The sequence below is a fragment of the Moschus berezovskii genome, chromosome 2 (genome assembly GCF_049115385.1).
Source record: "Moschus berezovskii isolate FMDL1 chromosome 2, NW_MosBer_1.0, whole genome shotgun sequence".
Classification (NCBI taxonomy): domain Eukaryota; kingdom Metazoa; phylum Chordata; class Mammalia; order Artiodactyla; family Moschidae; genus Moschus; species Moschus berezovskii.
The window spans coordinates 15,792,090-15,811,666 of NC_142461.1; the positions used below are offsets into that span (position 1 = coordinate 15,792,090).

At 51.2% G+C, this 19,577-nt stretch overlaps 1 protein-coding gene across 3 annotated transcripts in view; it reads right to left on the reverse strand.

Moving 5' to 3' along the window:
* The window catches only part of PHC2 (polyhomeotic homolog 2), a 49,907-nt gene that overhangs the window by 29,479 nt on the left and 851 nt on the right, over positions 1-19,577 (reverse strand). Inside the window, exons 2-6 of one of the 3 annotated variants that reach the window (XM_088844766.1) lie at positions 17,381-17,539; positions 16,290-16,367; positions 15,678-15,842; positions 13,537-13,623; positions 12,166-12,478 (exon numbers count right to left, since the gene is read on the reverse strand). In XM_088844766.1, the coding sequence (XP_088700892.1) occupies positions 12,166-12,478; positions 13,537-13,623; positions 15,678-15,842; positions 16,290-16,367; positions 17,381-17,539 (802 nt within the window). Of the gene's footprint in view, positions 1-12,165; positions 12,479-13,536; positions 13,690-15,677; positions 15,843-16,289; positions 16,368-17,380; positions 17,540-19,577 lie in introns of all 3 variants that reach the window. The other 2 variants (XM_055396940.2, XM_088844768.1) reach the window with 2 other exon arrangements.

Sequence of the window (19,577 nt, forward strand, 5' to 3'; positions counted from 1 at the left end):
TTTCTTGCTTTCTTCCTATGCTGAAACGCTGGGCCCTTGGCTGGCCCTCAAAGCCCAGTGCAAAGCTCACCTCCTCTTTGAAGCCTTCTTGGATCATTCCAGCTGTTCAGAGAAACCCTGGATACGCACGGTGCTACATTCTCTCCCTCCTCCAGGCCCTGCACTGGCTTTGCTCCATGTTTGCAACAGGTGCAGCCCATCACCCAGCCCAGCTCTGTAAGGATGGCTGTTAGCCGCCCTCCTGGCTCTGCTCAGGCCGGCCCCCTCCAGGGAGGACCTGTTGCACACATGGTCCTCAGACTCTGGCGGGAGGCAGCCTGGGCTGGACCACAGTTTCCTCCTGTTACAAGTGGGGGACCTTGGGCTAGCTGTTTAACCTCTCGAGGCCTCAGATGTCTTGTCTGAAAACCAGAAACAAAAATAACTCTTACCCAGAAAGTTGTAAGGATGAAAGAAAGAAAGGAAAAAAACAACACAAAAAACTGTGCAAACAAAATGAGAGAAAAATGACATAATGTGAACAGCACAGTGCCTGGCACACGGTCACAGTCAATCAATTTGTATATTCAATCATATCATTATAAGTGTTATTTCAGTCTTAGCTTACGTTCTGAGTGTCCTGGAATTACCTCTTCCATAATGACGTGTATCACAATGGATAAGAACTGTTTCTTAGCCATCTTCCCTTACAGGTCATGAACCCTGATGATTGGAAACAATCACGTATGGCTTTATCTAGAACCTCATATAATACCTGATAGTAGATGAAGGCTGAATAAATAAATGTATCGTCATGGACTGGGGTTCAGGGGTTGCCATTTGCTGCTTGCCCTTTCTTCCGTTTTTAGCCAGGCTGGCTTGTGGAGGTGAGGATTCCTATATTTTCTCATCATCCCTCCAGTGTCCAGCTCATGCCTTATGGACAGTACGGGTTCAGGAAATTCAGCTCAGAGATTGGGCGTTCTCACCTTGCTCACTCTCTGACTAGTGGCATCCAGGCCAGCTTAGCATGAGGGCTGCTCAGTTGGACTGGTCCTGCCTAAAAAAGCCGTCCTTGGCAGAGACTCGTATAGCTGGAGGGCCGGCAGAGAGAGGCTGTGCTGTGCAAATGCACAGAGGACCACGGCTGGAAGCTCACAAGTGGATGTTTACAACCACAGGCTCCCAGCCAATGAGGGGAATGCCAGTTCTGGGTCCTGAGGTAACATTTAAAAAGGATCCTGTGACACAGGTGCAAAGGAAGCAGACCGCACACACAATTAGGGGAGGTACCTTCTTTCTTAAATTTTGTCTGTATTACACATAGGTTCCCCGCTATCTCATCACAAGCCCATGTGGAGTTTCAAGCAGAATGCCAGCAGGAATGGAAAGGAGAGGACAGAAACGAGAGGTGTTAAAGAGATACAAAACGCTCCTTGGTGACCTGCTGTTGGAGGCAGAGGAGGAGGGAGTATGGATGGCCCGCGCGGCTCTAGCCTGGATGACAGTGAACTGTGGCAGAGAGAAACATGGCCGGTAATGAGGTTTTGAGAGAAATGTGTGGGGCTTCAGGTGATGGTAGAACATCCAACTGGAAATTGCCAGTAGGCATTTGGTGATTATAAATTGCCCCCGACCCCAACCTGAGCCTTGTCTCCTAATTTCACCCTGAACAGCTCAAAACTTAACAATCAGGTAAAAACTGTTAATCAGGCAAACTTAGTAATCAGGAATTTTTAAGATGATGCTTGTTAAGACACCCAAGAAATACTCCAGAGGCCATGAAGTGCCTGGATAGGCTCTAGCAGTCAAAAAGATCTGCAGATGAGGGGAAAGACTCAAGAGAAACGTGTTTTCCCTTATCCCCAAACCATGAGTTCCTATTCTGGGAACAGAGTCCATCTAGGGGCTGCTGGTTTGAGCTGAGAGCTGGAGATGGTACAGGTCAGAGGGGCTAAGAGGGTCAGAAGCTTGTCCTGCCACCCACTGGCTGTGGCCTGAGACAGGTCCTTTTCCTTCCCAGGGCTTCAGGGTTTTATCTGTGAGACAAGAGGTTTGGGCTAGATGATCATACAGTCTGATGCGGGGGGTGGGGTGGGGGGTGGCTATCATAGGAAAAAAGTTTAAAATTCAGGATTTATAATGTGGAAAAAGGAAATTTAGAGAAGGTTCTAGATCTATAGTGCATAAAGAGTGCTGTTAGGCACAGTACATGTGTTCACCAAGATTGGGAGAGGCAACTGTTGGCCTCCCAGCCCTCCATCCCTGGACCTCCTCTCTGTCCCAGTCTCCCCAACCCTGTGCTGCTTGTGGAAGGCCACTGTTTCAGAACAAATGATGCTAGTATATGCCGAGGCTGGAAACAAAGCTCACGAAAGCTTAGAGAAGTTCATAGATCAAAGACTCCAGGATATTGTACGTCCTTAAACTTTCAAGGTTAATAAAAAGCAAAGACCATGATTTAACTCCAGCATTGTGCTGGGTCAAATTCCTTTTATTTAAAGCGTTGTAATAACTTTCTAATTGGTCTTTCTGATTCTAGTTTCTACTCTCTATAATCTGCCTTGTGGATAGATCACAAATTAATCTTCCTAGGGCACAGATCTGATCCCTGATTAAAAGCCATCAGGGACTCTCCTCTGTCTGTGGTTGTCTAAGGCCCCGGTGTTCAAGATCTTCTTACAACATAAACCTTTCAATTTTTATTATTTCTTTGATCCAAGCAACCTTTACTGTTCACTGCACCCTGCACAGAAGTTGGTACCCTGTCTCACACTGCCTAGAGTGCCATAAATCAAATCCTCACAGCCTCCGTTTCCTGCCACCTACCAGCAGTGGGAGGCTGGGCAATCACTGGACCTCTCTGGGCCTCTGGCTCATCATCGTTAGAGTGGGGGTCACGATGATATCTGCACTCATAGTTATTTCAGTGAATGACTTATCTGTTTTGATAGGCAGAGTTTAAGATTCATTTGTTTCCTCCAAAGTGGCTGAAATTTAGTAGATGTTCAATCAGTGTGGCTGTATGAATGAATGACAGCAAGGTGGAACTCCAGCTTGTTTGTGCCACAGAACTCCTCCCCTTCAGAGCTCGAATAGGCATGAGCTGGGGATAACCCTGTAGGCCATTTTGGTTTTATCAGCACTCTGGTTTACTGAAGACCTTCCTCCTGTGTAACCTCTGCTCACTGCTGCCTGCCCTTACCCTCATCCACCGTAACTGCTCTGCTCACCGTCTGTACAGCTTTCCTCTCCACTGTGCCCTTCTGGCTTCAACTTCAGTGCTTCCATTTTCTGGACTGCCCTCCCTCTGCTTCAGTGATCTCAGCAAGGCATAAGCTGCTTGGGCCCAGGCTCAGCTCATGTTCTGTCTTTGCCTTGACCCTCAGTTACGGGTTTTCCCTCGGAAGTCCTGAATGCTCTTGCTTTTATTGCTGATTTCTTTGATTCACTTGTGATTTAACATGTGCTATCTTGTAGACATATTTCATCAATGCTTAAAAATTCTTATCCCCCTACCACCATTTTAACATCTTTTAAATTAGGATGCATATTACAGTTGATGATGCTGGTTTAATTGGTAGTGCTTTTCTCAGAGTCAAAAACACGGTGCATTTTACAATCAGTGGAATAATTTTTATGCTTTTGTGTGTTTATTTCCTATCTATCTGGCCAGATTATATGCTTTTTGAGTCAAAGTTTTATGTTTATTTTTTTTAAACTTAAAAGACATGCTTTAGTTGAACTAATGTTCAATGTTTCTTTTCCCTTCCACACTGTCCAGCACAATAATCTAGTCTGTAGATGCTCAGCAACTATGTGCTGTCGATCATAGCGAGGTCAGTGGATTCTCCTCCCTCCTGCTCCTCCTCCTCTGAGTGGATTCACCTCCTCCCCGCATGGGGTGGTTGAAGGTGGGCACCTCCCACTGAAGCCACCATACCAGAGGCGGCCGCATCCCTCTTCTCTACAGCTCAGATGGGGCATATCAGTTTTTGAAATATTAATGCACAGAAATCTCTCTGGGCCTTTATTTCCTCCTACAATGCAGGGGCTTCATTTTTCGCTTGGAGCTCTTTTGGGTGCCCCCATCCCCCACTGCTAGAAGGCTCACTGCTTCTAGGGAACGAAAGCTTGGTTCCATGGGACCTCGGCCATGGCTCTGGAAGGTCTCATCAGCCCTTTCTGTTATGGAACAGAGGAGGGGCAGGCCTCGGGCCTCCCCACATTAGGGCCCAGCTCAATGGAGAGACTCTAGGCCAGCTCTTCATTCCCGTCTGGTGCTCTAACCTTGACAGCCTACTTAGAATCTGAAGAGACCAATTCACGTTACCCAAACAGTTGGCTGTTAGCAGCAAGAGGATTAAGGGCCCCTGTGCAGGAGGGCTGGCTGTGAGGGTTTACCGACACGCCCCTCTTTGCTGCATCCACTGCCAGAACTTGTGACCAGTAATGGATCTCGATTGATCCTAAGTCTTTCTGGATGCAGGAAAAAGTTCACTGTCCAGGAGTGCTGGGATTCTTGTCTCAAAAACACATGGGAGCTGCAAGCATCCCAGATGTAGGTTGGAGGTTTGCTCAAACACATTTTTCTCTGAGCTGCAATACTTGACTAGAATTTGGAATTACCTGGGCTACCAGTGAGGGGAGGGTGCTTGCGAGAGAGGAATGGCACAACTTTCCACTGCCTACTACTCTTCAGGGCTTAGAGTTAAATGCGGAGACACTTGCAGCTATTTGTTCACGCGACAAAAATCACTGAGTACCGACTACAGAGCAAGCACTGTGTTTGGTGCTGGCTAAAACAAAATCGCATGGACAGAGGAGCCTGGTGGGCTGCAGTCCATGGGGTCGCTACTAGTCGGACACGTCTGAGCGACTTCACTTTCACTTTTCACTTTCACACATTGGAGAAGGAAATGGCAACCCACTCCAGTGTTCTTGCCTGGAGAATCCCAGGGACGGGGGAGCCTGGTGGGCTTCCGTCTATGGGGTCACACAGAGTCGGACACGACTGAAGCGACTTAGCAGCAGCAGTAGCAGCAGGAAAACCTGGTCCCTAGAATAGGTTTAGTGGAATGCAGTTTAGCAAGAGAGAGTTGGTAAACAGACACCCTCAGCATCACTTGGTAAATATTAATGACAGGGGACAAGCACACACTTCTGAGAACACAGAAAAGGAGATTCAGCTTGGAAAGGAAAGCAGAGAAGGCTTCCTGGAGGAAGTAAGTATTTAGCATGATTCAGAGTTCTGAAGATGATGAAAGGAAGAGCACGTGGGAAGACCTGAGGCATTAAATACCGTGGTGCTTTCAGGGACCTACAGCTGTGCAGCTGAACCCCTGGTGACGGGTGTGAGAACAGCCAGAGAGGAGGCAGTTTGGGTGGGGGTGGGGAGTCTAAATGATGCCAGCACCCTTCAGAGGTCGCTCATCTCCAAAGATACCTCACGTGATTAGGCCTCAGGGAGTGACTAAGACTGAGACTGACTCTGGAGGTCAGAGTCCCACATACACATAACTAGAGAAGGAAGCTCCTTTTAGGAAAACCTGAAGAAATAGGCACAAGAATGTACTGAGATGCAGTCCTGCCAGGCTGAGGGCTAGGAGGACTGTGAGAGGGGAGATGGAGCTGAGGAAATCTCCCTGGCAGAGGAAACAAGGTTACAAAAACAGGATAGCCCACCTCTGGGACATGCTGTGGTGGGCTGTCTATGCCCTAATATCTTTAGGCCTGCCCTGCAGCTACCTGGCAAAACCACCAGACACCCTCTGTGAGCAAGATTCCTTGTAAGACAGCTTGCAGCATTAGAAAGGAAACTACCCACCCGTGGTAGAGGGATGAAATTACAGCAGAAGTGGCTCACAGCATGGATTTTAGAGACAGATCTGGTTTGAATCTTGGTTCTGCCACCTACAGGCTGTGCAACTGAAGACAAATTGTTTAACCTCTCCAAATCTTGATTTCCTCTTCCACAAACAGCGATACACTTCACAGAGTAGTCTGTTAGTTTCAAATGGAAGATTATGTTTCAGCCACAAAGAGGAGAGGTTCACTGCCTTTGTTCATGCTGAGAAGACGCACAATACATGGTAGCTATTCTTAAAATACTACCTGCTATGTATACATTGCTTTGAACTTCTCAAACACTCTTATAATCTGAGTCTCATTTATTCCTTACAAGCAGCCTCTGAGACGAACGGGCAGTGTTCCCATGTTACGAGCAAGGGAGTTGTTTCCAGGAGACTCCTACAATGCCGCAGATTCAGGGAAAATTGACTTCATTTGACAGATGAGGCAGGGTGTCTTGGATCTCATAAACGCTTGAAAAATGCTGACGGGCGAGTGAAGGGCACAGTCAGCAAGTGCAAATTAAGACGGCAGGCTTTCAAGGGTTAGTTGGAGGCTGTTGAGAACTTTGGAGGTAATCCTGGATGGATGAGGAAGGGGGAGTGTGATGACAGGAGGAGAGGTGGAAGCTCTGCACAGGTCACGTTGGTCACAAAGGGGTTGGGGTTGGGGGGAGGAGAGGTGGAGGATCTGTGTGGGGAAGCCCTGAGCAATTACAGTATTCCTGGGGTCTTCAAGGCCCCCACCCAGAGTCAGAGTCAGTGGTCAGAAGTCATTAACATGCTAATTACTGAATCCCTCCCGCGACCCAACGAAGCAGGAAATAAAGACGCAGTGAACGTTTCTAAACAAGCAAGGAGCAAGTCTCTGGGAGGAGGGTCAGGTGGTCAGTTAAACCTCATATGGTCAGCAGGCCTTAAGCAAACCTGGGAGCTGACACAGAGAAAATATGGTCAGAACGTGGTGAGAAAGTGGGTGGTGATGGAGGGTGGGAATAAGGAGTGAAAGGGAACGAGTGTCTGCTGCGAGCCTGCTCAGGGCTGGACACGTCGCACCTCATCCATCTTTACAGCATGTGGTAAAAATAACCATCTGAGTCTTATAAACGAAGAAATCAAGGTCTACAGAGATGAAGTAACTGGATGCTGGTCACAGAACCAGTAAGTGATGAAGCTGGGGACTGAAACCAGGTCTCACTGTGAAGCCTACGCTTTTCCCTTTCTAACACTCCTGCCTCCCTGAAGGGAAATGAATAAAAACCATCCCGAGATTGTAAGCCTGGGTCCAGGAAAACGTGATGACTGCAGACAGTGGCCAGGAACGGGGAAAGGGGATCCTTTCTGAAGAGGGAAACTTTTGGCTTTGGGGTTTGATGTATGAATCTCCAAATTTTAAAAGTGTGTATGCAGGTGGGGTGACATCCTCGTGGGAAGATCCCACAGATAGCTGGAAATTGCTGGGGGCGGGGGTGGGGGGCAGAGTTGGATGTGTAGAAGAGTCATCTGTGGATGGTGGGGGCAGGCATCTGAAATGTAAGAAAAGACAAGGTCCACTAGAAGAGAGGTGACGGGGGATGGATGGACTGAGCGTTTTGGGAATCCCACAGCTAATGGCAGTGGGGCCGAGGAGAAGCAAGGAGTTGCAGGGCCCACCTATGTGCACAGATGGTCCCAGGCCCACGTGGCCATTCTGGGCATAGACGCCTCCTGATGCCAGCTGAGATAATCCCCTTCACTTCTGTTCTGGAAACGTACTCAGTTTTCAAGGTGCGATTCAAATTTCCACAGCCCCTCTTAGAATTTACACTTGTTCAACTCTAATGCCCATATGGTTGGCATCGCGTTTGGCACATAATAGGTGCTAAATGAGTATTTGTGGAGCTGAATGGAACAATTAAGGAGGGAAAGCTATATGGAGATGGTAATTAATTATTTTTTTCTGAGCCATACCTTCTTCATTTGTGAGATGAATATTGCGAGGAGTAAATGAGATATGTAGGTTAGGTGTTTAGTACAGTGCCTGGAACATGGTTGTTCATTCACTGGTAATTATTATTATTACTGGCAGCAACCATGGATGTAACATAAGAAGAGGAGCTTAGGGGGAAAGATTTGGGGAAAGGAGGAATGCCCGATAGTTCCAGGCACACAGTCTGCCTCTCCTCTTTCTCTCTCTCTCTCTCACACACGCACACCCATGGTGAGAAATGTTCAGCAAATATAAAACTTCTCTGCTGATATCTGCTGGCTTCTCCCAACCCTGACCTAATACAAGGAGGAGATGCTTAGTAATCTCAATCTGGTCCTACAGTGGGTAACTGAAATGATCTTCATAATTGGTTGCCTGATTTTAACATCAAAATTGTTTTTGGAGACTTGATTCTAGCTAGAAAATAGGACCTCTTGTAATGTTTTGGTTTCTGTTGGACTTTCTCAGCAAAAGTGTGTTCTACCCCACAGTCTGGCAGGTGCTTTGGGAGGGAAATATGGTACCCAAGTGTCCTGGAATCAGCACGAGTCACATTGCCCAGCTTCTCACAGACAGAGTCACCACTCCCTGACACAAAACCCTCTCTGTGGTAAAAACAAAGCCACTGTGTGGCAGGCCTTCCCAACAGTGAATTCTCTCTCCTTCCAGAGACCTGAGGAGGGACGAAGAGACAGAACAAAGACCCGGCATCTGGAGCACAATTGCGTGAAAAACGCCCAGGATTTTCAGTGACTGGGCGGCTGTCTTTGATGACAGCATCTCCCTCCTGGTCAGCCACTTTTTTCTCACCTTTGGGCCTGCGTGTATGTCCAGGGGCCTTGAGTGGTGCCACTAGAATGAGGACTCCGAGAAGCAAGCCTCTTATCAGGAGCTGTGACCCGGCTACCCCTCAGTCTCCTCTGGAGGCCAGGCCTATGGGGACCCCTCTTCGGCCTTCCTGGTTCAGTCTTTCCATCACACTGCGAGGCCCAACCTCTCTGCTCTGCTCTCCGCCCCCTCCCCCTCCCCCACCCACCAACCCACCCCTTTGCAGGGCATAAGGGACCTTTTCTATTTGCGGAGCCTAAAGAAGCCCGTTGCCAAGGTGACAGGAGCGGGAACAGCAGGGAGCTTGCCACGGGGGGAGGGGCTTTGCCCCCAAACAGCTGTCAGTGGGAGCAGTCCCAGCTGGGACTGCAGCATTTGCCTGCTGGGGAGGGAACGGCCGCCAGAGAACACATTCCTCTCTGCTCTCCCCCGCCACTGCCCCCCATCACAAGTCTCCACTGGTTACTTTCCCTGGGGGCAACCAGCCAGCCAGCTCAAAAAATGCTTCAATAACAAACAAAAACCTGCCATTCCGCTCCCCAGTCCGCCCCCCCACCTCACACACACGCACATGCGCGCGCACACACACACACACACACACACACACACGCATGCGCACACACTCTGATCCCCGCTGTTCAATCACAGTGTGTTGGCTGGGCAGGAGGCCAGGAGTTACCTCCTGCCTAGGGAACAGTGGCGCGCCCAGGGCAGGTGCTGCTCCAGGCCACCCCCTCCCCACCCCCGTCAGGTCAGGAGGATTATTTCAGACTTTTTTTTGTTCTAGAGGCCCTGAAAAGATCTGTTAGCATCTTAAGCCTCCCCGTTGCCTTCCATTTCCATTCGGGCTGTTGAGGGTGGGGAGTGGAACCACAGAGAGGAAGGGGTGGGAGGGGAAGGGAAGAACAGGAGGGGACAGTGGGAGGCAGGAACAATGCAAAGCCTACTGATTCCTGTCACTGGGGAGAGAGCTTTGTGGTCCGCAACTCACAGCTGCTCCATAGAGAGTTCTGGGGAACCACTGGTGTCTGTACTTGCTATAGTCACATACTGTTAGTCTCAGGCCACAGCTGGGGCCCTGGGCCTCGGTCTGTAACTCACTGGCCTTCCCTTTTATCAGGTTCAAGAGAAGAGAGCCCTCTGCTAGACTCTGTAAAACCCAGAACAATCTGAGAACCACGAGGCCCTTTGAACTTTGGGTCAGGAATAAGAAAGGCCTAGGAAGAGCTGAAAAGCCACAAGAGCTGAAAGAGGCAAACACAGCTTGATGATTAAGAGCATACTGTCTGACTCAGCCAGACGTGGGGTCGGTTTCCAGTTCTGCCACGTAATATTGATATGACCTTGAGTGATATTTATAGTAAGTTCTTGGGTAACCACTCTGAACTTCGGTTTTCTCATCTGTAAAGTGGATGAAAATATCTACAGGGGTTCTTCTGAAAGGCAGAAGAGGTGGGGTACATAAAAAGCCCAGCGTGTTGTCTAATACACATCAGAGATTTTTATCAGTGCTGGTCCCCTTTGTATCCAGTTTTCTTGAGGTCCCAGGGTTACCTGGGAGCCTTAGGAGGAAATCTAGGAACTAGTCTTGCCATTGAAGGGTCCTTAGAATCTGGGGGGTGGGCGCTGGCTTAGATTGAGGCAGGGGTTACATTTTGACCTGGGTAGAAATGGGATTCTCAGGAAGTCTTGAAGCACAGATGTTGCTCTATGGTTTGTAGGTTGCATGAGGAGGTAGAAGGAATGTTAATTTGGGGTCCTTGCTTTAGTCTCAGCTGATATCAGCTCATTTTAAGACACCCCACCTCCCCCACCCAGACTTTATCCTCTGAGCCTCAGTTTATTTCTCCATAAAAGGAAGAGGCTAGAGTAGTCTCTGGAGAAAGCAATGCCAGACAGGAAGAAAGGCCCGGAGTCACAGGGCGGTTAGGCTTCTGCAGAGAGCTGCCTGCCTCAGCTCAGAGGGTCCGCTGGAGGCAGAGACCACCTCTGTCCTTGAAGCCTCCAGAGGATAAATAAAGGACTTGAATCCAGACTCTTCGCGGTTCACATTACAAGGCTCTACCTATGTCTTTGTCATCTGTCTAGAATATCTTCCCCTCCTTTGTTGGGGAAACGACTCCTGCTTCAATATCCAGTGCGATTTCCTTGGAGGGACAGCATCTCTGATTCGTCCTGCCTGGCACAGAGGTGTCCATCTGGGCCCCCCCGTACCTCATACTTACTCCTACAATGGCAATTATGAAATCGAATGGATTTGCTTAAAAATCTATCTCCCTCCTTTTGATTGCACCCTGCTTTAGGTAAGAAATCACATTTTGATCACTGTGGTTAATCTAGTAACAAGCACAAAGTAGGCTCTCAAGAAAAATAAAAACGAGGTTAGACTGGATGGTAAAATGGTCTGGGTGAGGACAGAGAGGGAATCGTTATTTCAGGGATGTGACCAGGGTGACTTTATCTTTAATGCAAGGCCACATGGTCCATCACTACCTTTCTGTGCTACAAGAGCTTGGTCTTCTTTCTGAGACTGATTAGTCTGGCTTCCAGGGCTATTGGCAGATTTCCTCAAAGACTGCCTTCAGTAGGCAGCGCTGGGAGAATTTTAGCAGCAGGGAGAATCTAGCCCTAGGGAATGCTGATTCATCTTGTTCATATAATTTGTCTCATAAGTAATCTGCTGGATTATTACTTTTTTAACCTGCAAGATTTATTCTTGAGTGCCACTCTTACTGGCAAACCTTTCTTGGCTCCTCTCCCCCAGGTTAGACGGTGCCTCTGTGATCCTCCAGGTCTCAGAGCTAACATCTACGACAGGCTGTACTCCTCTGTCTCTCTAGACCATGCCCACCTGGGAGGCAGGGTCCATGTCTTATTCATCTCGGCACCCCCGGAACTGGCAACATAACTGACGCATATTAGTCAACAAATGTCTGTTGAGTGATGAGAAAATAAACTTCTCACTTCCTCATCTCCCTATGTGGTTCTTACATGCCTCTGGCTAGCCCCTGTCCTTGTTTTGCTGACTCTGAGAGAATTTCAAAATAGTGTAACTGCCAAACCACCACTGCCCAGGTGAAGAGTTATGATTGGGTACCCTGAGAATCATGGTACCCATTGTGAAGAAGGTCTTATTTGGGATTGCCCTGGTGGTCCAGTGGTTAAAACTCTGTGTTCCCACTACAGGGGGCACGGGTTTGATCCCTGGTTGGGGAACTAAGATCCCACATGACACGTGGTGTGGCCAAATAAAAAAATTAAATGATAGACCATTTATATGAACAAGGTTCTCCTCTTTAAAAAAAGAAAAAGAAGGTCCCATTTATTTCCACTAACATGACTTCCTTCTTTAAAGCTGGACAAAAAGCATGAAACAGAATCTGGAGCTGAAGACCATCTCAAGACTGTAGAAGGGGAAACAGAGACCCATGGCTGACATCTTATCTTGCCCATGGGAAATAGGAGAGTGTGATAGTTTCCCCCTGACCCGTCGTCCTTCCGAGTTTTCTGGGATAGAATCCTTCTTCCTGGAGCGCTTACCTGGTGCAATGAGCGGGTGGGTAGCCACGGTGGGCACCATCCGGCTGAGCCCAGCCCGGCCCTCCAAGCTCCCGGGCACACTGCCGTTGCTGTCTCCTCTCTTGAGTGGCTCTGTCACACTGTCGGTTGCGCCAGACTTGGCACCTGCAGGGGAACCCTGAGCAGTGTTTCTGCCCTGTGATTGGGTAGGCAGAGGCTGGCTACCACCTGGCGTGGGCTTCAGGGCCAAGTTGGTCAGGACAGGCTGGGTGTGGGTAGGGCCCGAGGCTGCTGCAGCTGGTGTCTGCTGTGATCGGAGGGTCAAGTTCTGTACCTGGAAAAGAGGGGTCTGTAGGAGTCCAGAGAATGTGGGTGTGAGCAATGCCGACACACAGTTCAGACAGGGAAGGAGTTAGGGATGGATCCAGGAATGCTGAACATGAGAGTGAGTTGTTAAATCAGAAAGAAAGCGAAGAAAGACAAGAGACAAGGGGCTGAAGGAGAAACCAGGAGCAGAGTTTCTAAAGGGGACAGACAGAGTGCTGGTCATTGGATTCATCTGCAGAAGAAACTAAATTCTGAGCAGGGATGTCTGGCTTGGCTGGGGCAGGCTGGGGCAGGGAGGCCGGGGCTGCTTCTCCCTTCTGTTACCTCCCCTCCTCCCCCAATCTACCAGGATGGGCTGTGTACCACTTGGAAAAAATCATGGAAGGGCATGGGGGTTCCCACACTGGGAAAGGCCGGGGCAAAAGTGAAAGCGAATCGACCAGCAAGGTCTCCCAGGTGAAAGGATTATCCTGTCCTGAGGATCAGGTTTACACATCAGGATGGGCGGGCTGACTCAACTTGGTCCCTGGCACCCTCTGCTGGACACACGGAGGCTGTGCCAGACTTGCATCTGACCCCCATCCCTTAGATGGGGCTGGTTCCTCCCCACCACCCACAGAATCTTTACAGCCACAGCTGTGTCTGTGTGCTCCCAGCAGAAGGAAGGGACCTAGGACTCATCCTTGCTCCCTCTTCCATGCCGTTTTTCCTGATTCCTAGAGCTGCTAGCATGTGTAATCAGAGTGGAATTTTCCTCTTAAAAAGCAATGACAACAGAGCCTATCCTGGGGAGGGTATAAGGGAGTGAGGGCCATCGTTACTGGCAATCACATTTGCTCCTGCCCCGCGGTTGGGGCCTGAAGCAGAGTCAGGAGTGGCGGAGGCCTTCTCTGCGAGGAATCAAGGAGCGCGTCTAGGGGTAATAGGACGCCGTCTCCCACCTGCTTTCCTGGAGCACCCCGAGACGTTCAAAGCTCCTCCAGGGCTCGGGCCCAGACCCATCATCAGTGCCCCCTCGGCGGGGGTCCCCACCCCCCTGCCCTCCCACAAGCATGGAATCCTCACCTGGGCGGGGGTGGGGGGCCGGGCGGGGGAGCCAGTGCCGAGCTCAGGCTGCACGGTAGCGACGGTGGCCGTGGGCGTGAAGATGAGCTGAGGGGACAAAGGAACAGTGCCGCCTAGGCTCCTAGCTACCTGCACCAGGTTACCTGGCTGGGCCTGGAATCACAGGAAACGAGGCGCCTTTTACCTGCCCAATGTGGGCTCAGCCACAGGACACACAGCTCAGCCAGGGAGCAGACGGGGTTGGGGGAGGAAGTGGGGAAGGTGGGAGAGAAAGAGAGTCCAGGGATGTCTCCTGAAAATCTCAAGAGGCCTCTCAAGTCCTGATCCAGGCCGGGCAAGGAAGGGCCAGGGCTAGGGGGCTGTCCTGGGGCTGCACCAAGTCAGGTGTACTTCAGAAGCCTCTGCTAAGAGCTCATCCCAGAGAAGGGACCAATAATGATGGATGGACACCCTCAAGTCCCTCTCTGCAGCATCCTGGGGAGCAGGGCCCCTGGGCTGAGACAGATGCCCTGGAACCGTGTTCTAAATCTCACCTGCAAGTATGTGGCAGCCTGGATGGGAGGGGAGTTTGGGGGAGAATGGATACATGTGTATGTATGGCTGAGTCCCTTTGCTGTTCACCTGAAACCGTCACAACACTGTCTGTTAATCAGCTATACCCCAATTCAAGATAAAACATTAAAAAAAAATCTAACCCGCTCTGGACTCTAGGTGTGGGTCAGAACAGGACTTTATGTCAGAAGGAATCAGATTAGATTCTTTTGGCTATTTTTTAGTCAAATTTAGATTAGGCTGTGTGTGTGTGTGTGTGTGTGTATACATGCATGAGCAGAGACAATAGTGCCAGAGGAACCAAGATGTACTCATGTCTACATCTCCTTGCATGGCACGCAGGGACTGAGGGTCTCTGTGCAACACTCCCACCCCTGTGAGTCCAGCTCTGGACATGTATATGACAGCATACCTACTCCTCTGAGCAAGGGCACCCCACTTTGGGGAGGGAGGTGGCCAGGCTCCAGGGCTCCAGCGAGAGCAACTGAGCCAGAGAAGGGATGGGGTAAACTGAAGACAGAGCAGGTTTGGGTGGTGTCACGTGGGCTGCCTGGCTCCCTGGAGAAGTGGGAGTCTGGTCCCCGTGGGTGTCTCAGAAGCTATTCCCCAGAAATGGAGCTGCACCTCAGTGAGTTCAGAGTCAAGAACTGAAGTGCTGGAGCAGAACCAGAAAAGCTCCCAGTGTCAAGCTCTGGCCACAAAAACTAAGCAAGGGTTGGGGCCGTACAAGGATGGTATGCCAAGGGGCGGGAGGGAGAACAATTCAAAGTAGGGCTGGGAGACCGGACTCAGAGTGGGCTGAGCCCAATCTAGACCGAGACCTGCCTGCTTCCTTGGGTGAACAAATGCTGCTGCTTTCCTGGGAAAGCCTGCTTAATTTTAGGAACCCCTCAGCTTCTTATGGGCCTCTGTACCTCTTAGGGACAGGTGTCAAGGCGGGACTCTAGGTATGTGTGTGGAGGGCTGATACTGTCCTGAGTACATTCGGCCTGAGCAAGCCTACCTGATGAATGTTTGACCGACTGGCCCTGATGGGAATGGAGGCCTGGCTGGGAATGCAGTGGTGGCAACACAGTTCCTGGAGCTGGCAGCCGCCTTCACCACCTGGGCTGGAATGCACTTTTGGCTCTGAACTAGCTGTGGGCAATCCCTACAGGTCAGTCCCAGCAAACTAAGACCCCACTTCTGCAGGGTACTCGGATGTTTGTGCACCTGCTTGTCTTACGTGTCTGAGTGGACAGACCACCTAGGCATAGACCCTTGCATTCCTACTGTAACTAATTTTAGGGAGGGGTTTCTGATAAGAGGAGGACAATTCTGTTTCAGAGGGAAAGGAAAGGAGGCTTCATGGGTAACTTAATTTTGGCCTGGAACCCTACCTTTCTTTGAGTCATGGAGCCAATATCAAAGCTCCCGTCACCCTTCCAGGCCACCTTCTTTATGCCACCCCTGCTTTCCTGCCAACTGTCTGCCTGGTGCTTCTTCCCCACCCTTCTCTAATTCCCACCCTTCTTTAATCACCCGGATCCAAACTTCTCTGCCTCTGTCCTCCTGGCTTACCTGAGCCATGGCCCAGGCTGGGGACTCACCATCTGTGCCCGGAGATACATCTGTGCTTGGCTTGCAGTCAGGGCTGGAGAAGATGTGTTGCCCAGAAGCACGGCCTGCTGGGTGATGCCCGAGGCTGCCGCCGAGTTGACGCTCTGAGCCCGGTTGATGAGCTGGGCTGCTGCTGGGGAGGCTGCCAGGTTGATCTGGGGAGAGAGACGTGTGCAGTAGGTGCTTCTGTGGCTTAACTCTGCACCCCTTCATCTACTTCTTTCTCTCCAGCTCCTCTGTTCCTTGGTGGACTCAGCCTTCTTTAGAACCAGCTCTGATCCTTGGGTCCTGGATCACCCCCCAGCACTGCTGCATCTCTGGCCTGTGTGCAGTGCTGTCGGAAGGACCCCATGGGAAGAGGGCTGAGTCATGAACTGGGAGCCCTGACATTGTAAAGGTGATAGGGAGTTACTAACCGAAATTAGAAAGTGGCATATATATATATTTTTTTTTTCTGGCAAGAGTAATGGATTCCAGCCATGATTCTACATGACTGAGGATTCACCATCATTGCATCTGGAGGCTCATGAGCATTTTGGGCAAAGAGGAAGGAAGTGGTCCTGGAACCATGGGCTTGGCCTGCTGCTCCCCACCCTACTCACCGAGGATGACTGGGCAGGGGCCTGTGCGGACACAGTGCTGCCTGAAGTGCTCCCTTGTCTGTTGGCCACCAGGCTTGCCTGGGAAAGAAGAATCCTTGTCACTGAGGCCCAGATCTCCTCCAGCCATTCCCTCAGCCCTCACCCACCATGGGATGCACTACAGAGCAGTGATGAGGAGGTCATGTCCTTATTCTGGTTCATCTACGGGCCCTCAAGCAAGTGCCTCGGCTTCCTCTTTTACACAGTGGGGACTGCTTGCAGGATTGCCGAAAGGCTTACACGAGGCCGAGCATTTACACAGAAGCACTCCAGCTGTCAGCTGGGACCATCATCCATGTTTCCAGCTTTCTTCAGTCCCTCACCCCGCCCTCCTCTATTATCCCTGGCTCACAGGCTCCCACGTGGCGAGCGGGGCACAGGCTGGAATGTCCAGCCTGTACCCTCCCCTTGGCCAGCTTCCTCTCATCCTTCAGTTCCTCCAGCAGACATTCATTCACTCACCGTTCCTCCAGCAGATAGGCCCCCACCCACCCCCGGGCTAAGGTGGGCCTCCCTGTTACTCTTCTCTGTGGGAGAGCTTGTCAGCGCTCTGATATTTGGCTGCTTTGCTTTCTTGTCTATATGGGTTTCTGTTTACTTGCTGTCTCCCCACCACAAGCTCCAGGAGGACAGGGTCCACGGTGTACCCAGGGCTAACATGAACTCTGGCATACAGTAGGTGCATAAACATTCTGTTGACTGGATGACTGAGCTCTTCTCAGCCACTGAAGGCAGACGGGTGGGCTGAATGGGTGACGGCCTTCTCCTGTGGACGCCTTCTCGCGCCCTCAGTCCCCTCCCTGCGGTGCGCTGTGGCGGTGAGGCAGGCAGCCGGCGGGCCCCCCTCGAGCAAGGCCAGCCTGCTCGAGAGCTCTGCGGCCCCTGGGGGAGGTCCGAGCCTCCCAGAGCCGCTCTCCTCGTCTGCCGAAGGACGCAGATGACAGTGGTGCCGACTTCGCAGGGGTTCCATGAGAAGGCAGTTAGAGAACGTGTGGGAGGGGTGGGGCACCTGCCTCCTCCCCCGCTTCCTTTGGTGGCATCCTCGGTCTCACCTGCTGCACGGCCGCCAGGCTCTGGAGCTGGGCACTGCTGAGGTGCTGCTGCTGCAAGGCTGCCGTCTGCAGCATGAGGTGCTGCTGCTGGGCTGCATACATCTGCTGCAGGTACTGGGCCGCTGTGCTGGGCTGCCGGTGCAGGGCCTGCTGGATCACCTGTGAAGGGTGGGGCGGGGGAGAGAAGAGCCCCTTCTGCAGCCAGGCCTGCTCCAACCCCTCCCCCTAGGTCTGACATGAACTCTGGCATACAGTAGGTGCAGAAACATTCTGTTGACTGGATGAATGACCAGGTCTGTGATCCCCTCTCACCAGGGAGCAAGGGAGACGGCTGTCTGCACAGCTCTACATGCTCCGACCTGATTTATCCCCATTTCTCTTCAGGGTACATGCTCCCTGTTCTGTCCAGATATGGGTGGCACATGACCCTCTAACAACCCTCAGGTCAGGAGACAGGAGACCTGTGCCACCGGTCCTATGGCAGGCTTTTTAGGTACCCCTCCCCACCACTCTGCAGCCTCAGATGAGAGTAACAGGACCACAGGGGTGATGATGACAGAGGGAACCAAAGCTCAACAAGGCAGAAGGGGGAAAGGGATGGGAAGAAAGAGGAAGTAGGGGCCTATTCCAGCCAGCCAAACTAAAACTTGTCCAAGGGAAGACCCTCCTGGCACGGTCTGCCCCCAGCTGCTGAGAGGTCCTACTGGTCCCTCAGGAGGCTGTCTCTCCGCCCTTGCGGAGCTGGGATGCTACAGCCACAGAGATGCTACAGGTACGAGGATGCTGCTGCAGCCGTAGGAGGCTGCGTTCCTCTTTTACTTTCTCCCTCCTTCTCGCTACTGCTCCCTCTCTCGAGCTACCATCTCCCACTTGTCTTTCTGCTATTCCCTCTTTTCGGATGGGACTGGTTGAGCCACACTCTCTTGGAAACAACAAACGGCTGCTCTTTGATCCCCTCCCACTCTCCCACTCTTCAAAGCCTCTCCTCCGCCCTCAGGAACAAGGAAAAGTGAACGCCTGTCCTCCAGCCCTGAGACCCTCTAATCCTCTTCTCTATTCTCCTCCTTTCTTCTTACCTGGTCACTCTCCTGCCATCTTCCCAGGGTGGGGAGTGCCTTACTTGGGCCCTGGCCAGGCTTTGGCCCACTTCCCACCCTTATTCTGCCGAATCCCTTGGCTACAGGGCTGCTTCTGCCCTGGGTTCTGCCCCATGGCAGTGAGCCTCCAGTCTAGCTCTCTTTGGCTCAGAGTGATTTTCAGGGGCTGGTGGCTCTTGGACAAAATCGCCTTGGGGCTCAGATTGGGGGTTTTATAAAAACAGGCTGATATCACAGATTCTCCCTGGGCTCTGGAGTCTCCCCAGATGCCCTTTCCACACACCATCTCCTCCATATGCTTCCTTCAGCGCACTTTCCCCTCCGAGGTTCCTGCTTTACGTGCACTCCGTGCTTCTTACACCTTGTTCTCCCCATAATTCTTTCTCCTTATTCCCTTTATCTAGCCTTTCTATTTCCCTTAGACTCCTAAAAGCACCACCCAGCATCCAGATAGCAGTGTAGAGACAGACTCTTCCTCCCTGGAGGATGTGAATGAATGGAAGTAGGAGGCGCCCCACTGGTTCTGCTTGGGTGCGCAACACCACTTCGGGTCACTCCACTTGCCAGAGCAGAAATCTCAAATCCCTTTTGCCTGGAATTGTGGTGAGAGGCAGGAGGGTATGGAGGGCACCTCCTAATGTCCGCAGGTAGAAACGTGCTAAAATACTCATGTGCAAAGGGCCCAGGGGAGGAGGCTCTGGAGGAGGCGGCAAGGATGGAAGCGTGGTGCTACTAAGTGTGAGGCAGAGATAGCTAGGAGAGGAAAGATTCCAGAGCATCTGATGGGGTCTGCTCCAGCTAGACTTCTCGGGCTCTCCCACCGTCTGCTGTGGCTTCCCCTCCATCCCCTAATCTGGGTCTAGGGCCAAAGCAAGGTAAGGACACTCATCTGGTACACTCAAACTGCAACAGCGAAGCCATCAGAAAACACATTTCTCCGCTGTGGTCTTTCTTTTCTGCCTATTTTATCCAGGAACTTCAACCAGACATTGTAGGGAATAAGAACGTGGGTTTGGGGTGGGGGTGGGGGGTGAGAATCAGGTTCAGCATTTTTGTCTTTACCTGCATGACCCTGGATAAGACACCACTTTCTCTGAGCC